The sequence below is a fragment of the Vigna unguiculata genome, chromosome 2 (genome assembly GCF_004118075.2).
Source record: "Vigna unguiculata cultivar IT97K-499-35 chromosome 2, ASM411807v1, whole genome shotgun sequence".
Lineage (NCBI taxonomy): Eukaryota > Viridiplantae > Streptophyta > Magnoliopsida > Fabales > Fabaceae > Vigna > Vigna unguiculata.
The window spans coordinates 4969883-4977228 of NC_040280.1; the positions used below are offsets into that span (position 1 = coordinate 4969883).

General features: G+C 37.4%; 2 protein-coding genes across 2 annotated transcripts; both read left to right on the forward strand.

The window, feature by feature from the left end:
- Positions 1 to 1415: 1415 nt before the first annotated feature.
- Positions 1416 to 2318, forward strand: LOC114174205. Its single transcript, XM_028058996.1, has 2 exons — positions 1416 to 1759; positions 1832 to 2318. Exons 1-2 carry the CDS (start codon positions 1498 to 1500, stop codon positions 2098 to 2100), a joined length of 531 nt encoding a protein of 176 aa, XP_027914797.1. The 5' UTR covers positions 1416 to 1497; the 3' UTR covers positions 2101 to 2318.
- Positions 2319 to 2505: 187 nt separating this feature from the next.
- Positions 2506 to 6355, forward strand: LOC114166330 (pentatricopeptide repeat-containing protein At5g39710). The gene is made up of 2 exons (XM_028051046.1): positions 2506 to 5026; positions 5726 to 6355. Exon 1 carries the CDS (start codon positions 2543 to 2545, stop codon positions 4844 to 4846), a length of 2304 nt encoding a protein of 767 aa, XP_027906847.1. The 5' UTR covers positions 2506 to 2542; the 3' UTR covers positions 4847 to 5026; positions 5726 to 6355.
- The last annotated feature ends 991 nt before the right edge of the window (positions 6356 to 7346 follow it).

Consider the following 7346-nt stretch of genomic DNA (forward strand, 5'->3'; position numbering starts at 1 on the left):
TTAACTAATTTTAGTAGCATTTGATTCCACATTTTAAGGTATCCAAAATGAACATATGATTGTTTGGATTTGAAGTTCTCTACTATATTTTACGATTTTTATAAGTTAAGACAAATTTGTTAAAATTTTATAAAGGAACTCATGCCGATTAGATTTTGTATGAATTAATTTAAATTTTTGTAACTGGAATTATGAAATTAATTATAACTCATTATTAGGCCCACGTTTTCTTGAATTTGTAGGTTCTATAAGGCCTAAATGTGCTTAGATTAAGGAGACAAACATTATTTACTAAATTTCAAAGTTTTAGTTTTCATTTTTCATTTTTATCATTCACTCCATCTCTAGTTTTTTTGTTATTTAACAGTGGATAATTAAATATCTAAGGATCAATTCACAAAATTAAAATAAGACAAGTTGAATTGAGTTTTACACTTGTAGTTTTTTATTGTAAGTTTGTTTTCTCTTCTCTAATTTCGGTACTGTTCTTTGTGATATCAAATTGGACTTCTACTCTTAAAACTCAATTTAGAAATTGATTGAATCTTATTTTAATAACTAAATTTGAATTTGATTGAATGAAATTTTTATTTAATTCGTTTAATACTAAATTGATTAATTAAATTTTTCCGGTGCTGAAACTTGAATATAAGTCTTTAGAGAGAGTTGTTTGGTTATTGAATTTATCACTTGATCAATTTTATTTTTTCTTGATTTCACGTTTTGATTTCTAATTTCTTTTTCCAACTTGCACTCTATGTTTTCAAATTCTTTAATTGTGCATTATATATCAAAATATAAAGAATCTTAATACTTTTGATTTCACGAATCACACCGAAAATTATGAAGACATCAAGTATTCACGCCGAGAATATCGATCATGTGAATAAAATTTTGCAAATGGTCTAATAGCTACTCGAGTAATCTTCCAATAAACAATTGATAACCTTGAATATCATATTATTAAAACTATGTTAACATCGCAAAATCAGTTTGATAAAATGAGATTTACCCTATTTACATAATACAATTGATTATATTTCAAGTCAATACAATTTCTTAATCAACATTTCATTATTTTTAAATTTATTACATGATAGTAAGATATTATATGAAAAAAAGTAACTTAGTGGAGGTGAGGAAACATTTTCATTTGGGTCAACTAGGATCCTGGAACATGTACCGCCAAAGTCAAACACAGGTTGTGTGAAATAGGATAGGTGAGGCAAAAAAGTTGACCTCAAGAATTTGGGAAAAGACACCCAACTATTCAGATTTCAGCTATTTATAATGTGTAATCTACCATGAAGTTAAGTTGATTTGGCCGTTTTGCAACACCACATGACATTGGAGTGAGATCCATATTATTCCACGACTCACTTCCCTCCCTATATATATAAATACCCTTAACTCCAACCATTCTCCCAACAACAACTACCCTATCACATTTCACATTTCACATTCACCACATTAATTCCCTTGTTGTTTTTAGCCACAATGGGTCTGAAGTTTACACATGCAGTGATGATAATAGTTATAATGAGTGCTTCAATGTTTTCAGTGAGCATGGCCAACAAGGATTGGTTCCCTGCTTTCAACTACACTGATTGGTGGTCCAGATTTGGGAATCATCAACAAAACAAAACACAGCAACAACCAAGGCAGATTGTTGTGGGTGGTTCTGAGCATTGGCACTTTGGCTACAACTACTCTGATTGGGCTATCAAGAACTTCCCATTTTACCTCAATGACACTCTAGGTCAGTTATGTTATCCTAACTCATTGAAATATGCTAACAAATGAGCATGGATTGATTGAATTCGTTATGCAGTGTTCAAATATGATGCTCCAAATGCCACCACTTTCCCACACAGTGTCTACATGTTCAAAAACTATGGCAGCTTCTTGAAGTGTGACATAAAAAAGGCTAAGATGTTGGCAAGTCCGGTGCAAGGTGGAGGAGAGGGGTTCAAGTTTCTGTTGCAGAAGTGGCAGCCTCATTACTTTGCCTGCGGTGAGAGAAATGGCTTCCATTGCAGCAATGGCACCATGAAGTTTGCTGTCATGCCAATGTTTCGTCCCTTCTGGCCGTGGCCATGATACAATTGCACCACCATTCAAACTTGCTATAGTTTTTTTTTCTTCTTCTTATTATATGTTTTGTCCCAAGTTTTCTTCAAATAAATTATACTGTAGCTTCAACTTGATTGATTTTTATCAAATTTTAATTATTGTAATGCACTTTGGTGAAAGATCATAATCAGCCATAAAGAGTTGTTTGTGTTGTATACTTAGGCCTTTTAAATAAACGTGTCTATTGTAATAATATTAACAACACTTACATTTATTTATTATAAAAAATATTTTTGACTATTAAATTTTAACAATTTTTTTCACAATTCTATATATTTTTGTGATTTTTCATTTTTTTATTTTTAATATTCAAAACCCAATGTAAATGTGTGCTTAACAATATCTTAAAACACAAATAAATCTATGGTTCCATCTCGTTGATGAGTGTCGCACCAGTGCCAAAACCACAATGGTTTTCCCCAAACCTCAACACCACCGTCGTTGCTTTTCTTCAACCACTCTGTGTTCATCTTCTTCTTCTTCTTCGAACGACGCTCTCGTTGGGGAGAGAGCAATCGCGTACCTAAAACACCAACCTCAAATGCTCCCATCACTCTCTCCTCATTTCACTCCCCAAGCGGCTTCCTACGTTTTACTCCACTCCCAATCCAACCGCGGCATTCTCCTCAGATTCCTCTCATGGGCCCAGGCCCAGGCCCACACTTTCCTCACCCTGCACTGCAAGTGTCTTGCCATCCACATTCTCACCCGCTTCAAGCTCTACAACACTGCGCACTCCCTCGCCGCCACCCTCATCGACCATACCGCCGCCGACCTTTTCCGTCACCTTCATGACACCCACTACCTCTGCAACTCCTCCTCCGTCGCCGCCGCAGCTGGTGCGTTCGACCTCGTCGTCAAATCCCTCTCCCGCCTCGACTTTCCCGACAAAGCCTTGGAAGTCCTCTGCATTTCCACCCGCCACGGCTTCGCGCTCGCCGTCCTCTCCCACAACGCCATCCTCCACGCGCTCCTTCGCCGCCTGCACCGCAAAAACTCCCTCCGCCAAGCCGAACAACTGTTCCGTGACATGATCGGCAACGGCGTGTCGCCGAACGTGTACACTTACAACATCATGATTCGCGGTGTGGTTGACCGGGGAGACTTGGAGAGGGGGTTCGAGTTCATGCGCGAGATGGAGAGGGAAGGGGTTTCGCCGACTGTGGTTACTTACAACACGCTGATCGATGCGTGCTGCAAGAGGAGGAGGGTGAAGGAGGCGATGGTGTTGCTGAGAGTGATGGCGGCGAGAGGCATGGTTGCGAATTTGATTTCGTACAATTCGGTGATCAATGGATTGTTTGTTGAGGGGAGAATTAGTGAGGTTGGGGAATTGGTTGAGGAGATGAGTGTGAAAGGGTTTGTTCCTGATGAGGTCACTTATAATACTCTTGTTAATGGGTTTTGCAAGGAGGGGAATTTCCACCAGGGGTTTCTGCTACTTTCGGAGATGGTTGAGAAGGGGTTGTCACCAAATGTTGTTACCTACACTACTTTGATCAACTGCATGTGCAAGGCTGGGAATTTGGGTCGAGCGATGGAAATTTTTTATCAGATGCGTGTTAGGGGGCTGAGGCCGAATGAGAGGACTTACACAACCTTGATTGATGGTTTCTGCCAAAAAGGATTGCTAAATGATGCTTATAGGGTCCTGAGTGAGATGATCATTAGTGGATTTTCGCCGTCGGTTGTGACTTACAACGCGCTTGTGCATGGATATTGCTTTCTGGGGAGGGTGGAGGAGGCTGTGGGGATTTTGAAGGGGATGGTTGAGAGGGGGTTGTTTCCTGATGTTGTTAGTTATACCACTGTTATAGCTGGGTTTTGCAGAGAGCGGGAGCTGGGGAAAGCTTTTCGAATGAAGGAGGAGATGGTTGAGAAGGGTGTTATGCCTGATGGGGTTACATATTCCTCGCTCATACAAGGTCTTTGTCTGCAGCAAAAACTGGTAGAAGCTTTTGATTTGTTCCGAGAGATGCTGCAGATGGGTCTCCCGCCTGATGAGGTTACGTATACTAGTTTGATTAATGCTCACTGCGTTGAGGGTGAGTTGAGCAAGGCTCTTCGTTTGCACGATGAAATGATGCAAAGGGGCTTTTTTCCTGATGATGTTACCTACAGTGTACTTATTAATGGACTTAATAAGAAGGCTAGGACGAAGGAAGCAAAGAGGCTTCTTCTGAAGTTGTTTTATGAAGAGTCTGTACCAAATCATGTAACATACAATACACTGATAGAAAACTGCAGTAATAGTGAATTTAAGAGCGTGGTAGGTCTTGTGAAAGGATTCTGCATGAAGGGTTTGATGAATGAAGCGGATCAAGTTCTTACGACAATGCTTCAGAGGAATCATAAGCCTAATGCAGCAATTCAGAATTTGATAATACACGGACATTGTAGAAGTGGAAATGTTCACAAGGCATATAAGATGTATACTGAGTTGGAACATTATGGTTTTGTTTCTCATACAGTGACTGTACTTGCTCTCGTGAAGGCACTATCTAGGAAAGGGATGAATGATGAGCTGAGTCAGGTATTGCAAAATGTATTGAGGAGTTGTAAGCTTAATGATGCTGAGGTAGCTAAAGTACTTGTTGAGGTTAACTTTAAAGAAGGTAACATGGACGCTGTTTTGAATGTGCTAACTGAAATGGCCAAGGATGGCCTGCTACCTGACGGTGGGATGCATTCATTTGCTCCCGGAAGAACCTAATGTGTTTCATCTTCTGCGCTGAACTATGCTATGTATGCTGAAATTAAAATGGATCCTTCTAGCTTACACCTAGCATGTTTGGCTTGGACTTACAATGTGAGAATGAAACCCTACCTGGGAAACTAATTTATCATATTTTTTTGGCGCTCCACAATTATCAGAGACCACCATCTTGGACAGGTAAATATCTCCTCTATCTGTTTTCTCAATCAATTCCTAAAACAAAATTTACTTGTGAGGTGTTTCTTTCAATTGTGTATTGTTTTTCGTTTCCAATTTCCTTCCCAGAACGTGTGAATTTTTTTACATCAAAAAGTCATTTCCTTGTTTATAACACAAAATATGTCAAAATAATTCATAATAATACAAGTCCATTCTTATTCTTTCATGTGATTCAAACAACCAAATGTGGCCTTTTTATTTTGGGCTTTTTAATTCTCAAGCATGAAGTAACTTGCTTTCTCAAAAAAGGACATTGTTGTGAATTTCTTGGTGTGTATTTCAAATTACTGGTTCTTATTATCGCCAATTTACGTAATTTCAATTTGTTGGACTTTATTATTTATGTTTCATGAATGGGTGCTGCTGAATTCAAGAAAGCATAATCTGTGCATGGTATGCCTTTTATTTTAGCATTCGAATTGTAAATTTGAATCTTAGATTCTTTGCAAAGCCACACGAATAAGATGCTTTTAATTGTTTAACTCCATCTATCAGCCAGGATTAGGTCATTTGAAATTTCCCTTCCTGTTTTTTTATATTAATGATGTAATGGTTCTCCAGCTTCCTCTCCTTTTTGATAGGTTGTGCTATAAGTGATAATGACTTGCGGTGAATGATATTTTAAATCTGATTTGTAATATATTTGTCTTGTACCAGAATTGGATTGGCGGTGATTGCTGATGTTCTTAAAGTGTTGTATTACATTATCACTAAATTAGAGACAAGGCGCTTTTTATTTGTTGCAAATCACCCACTGGAGATGAAATCTCGTGTGCTACTTGGTAAATCAAATGAGGTTCTCATGGAAGGAATCTTGGGCATTGGGAGGAATCTTTTAAACAACCATTGCCAGAGGCTTTTACAATGAAATCAGTCAAAACCTGGGAGGTAAAAGTTTCATTGCAAAAACTAAGTGTAATTTGGACCATGGTGAGGGTAGCGGCAGAGCTTATTTGCAAGAAAAGTTTCCAGACATCTTGAAAACTAGAAGGATGAATTTGCATAACGTTGAACTGGGAAGGACTATAATAAGGGGAAGTATCCTATCGGAAAGGCTTTGGTCATCTGTGTGGAGGTCACGAACGGTTTGGTCCAGAGAATATATTTATTGTCGCAACTAGAGAAAGAATATTTGCTGAATGTTGTTTAGGAAGAGAGAACACACACACAAACACTTATACATAGAATGTAAGAAATGGAAGAAGGCACAATCTGTTGAGATTTTCATCTGGCATGTTTAAACTAGCTGTTCCAACAGCAAATTTTATTTAACTCTGTCGTTGCTTACATTGGAAGCCTGAAATTAATTCCCCATGATTCCTCATTTATTTAACTCTCATTTTGGGAATAGATATAAGTCATTTCTTTAGGTAAGGACAGAAACTGTTAGACAGATTTTAGATGACAGTAGACTTCCTTTCCAAGTTTTCACCTTTGATGGAAAGGTGATTATAGTGGGGGAAAACATAAAGGAGAAGTAGGGGATAATAGCATTAGTTAAGGGTTGTTTTAGTTAGAAGAGTTAAACTATGGACATAGTTAGGTGGAAAGAATGAAAGGAATTTGGACTGGAAAAGGGACTGTAGTTGCATTTGCAATTCAGGATAGACCCTGAATCTCTCAAGTATTCAGGAATTTTATTTACTATTCTTGTATAGAATTGTTCTTTGTATTGTACCTATGCCGGGGACAGGATTGGGAACTACGGTTCATCAATGAAGATTCATTATTTTGTTCACAAGCTGGTAGAACTGTATCAAAATCACAGAAAGTAAAAATGCTGAGATAACTGATATTGCATTTTTCATGTTAAGATAACTGATATATGTTCGTAACAAATTTAGCCTTTCCCAAAGGTAAAAATGCTGTAGTTTTCATGTATAATATATTTAGTTGCTAAAATTTTACTTAAATTGATTGTTCAATCATCAGATATAGCTTTCTGCATTATGCCTTCTGAATATGTGAGTTAACAGATAGACAAGTGTTTCAGTTTAACTAATGTCTTTAAGGGATGATGCATGTGATTTACATAAACAGTTTTCTAATATTTTTGTTGAATTTTACACTGAATGTACTTTTGGTACACAAATTATACTGAGGTAAAAAAATCCAGGGTAGAGAAAACCTTAGTCTTCTATTTTGTCAAGGTTCTTATATTTCCTTATTTTTGTCTTCTATTTCGCTTTTTAATTTTTTATTTGGCTTAAATACTTTTTTGGTCCTCATTTTCGTAATGTTTGTTCCGAATGGTCCTCATTTTTACCGAATGTTTAGA

Coding starts and splice junctions, on each gene's coding strand:
- LOC114174205 (XM_028058996.1), top strand. CDS start 1,498: ATGGGTCTGAAGTTTACACATGCAGTGATGATAATAGTTATAATGAGT. Junction 1,760..1,831: donor TTACCTCAATGACACTCTAG/GTCAGTTATGTT, acceptor TTCGTTATGCAG/TGTTCAAATATGATGCTCCA.
- LOC114166330 (XM_028051046.1), top strand. CDS start 2,543: ATGGTTTTCCCCAAACCTCAACACCACCGTCGTTGCTTTTCTTCAACC.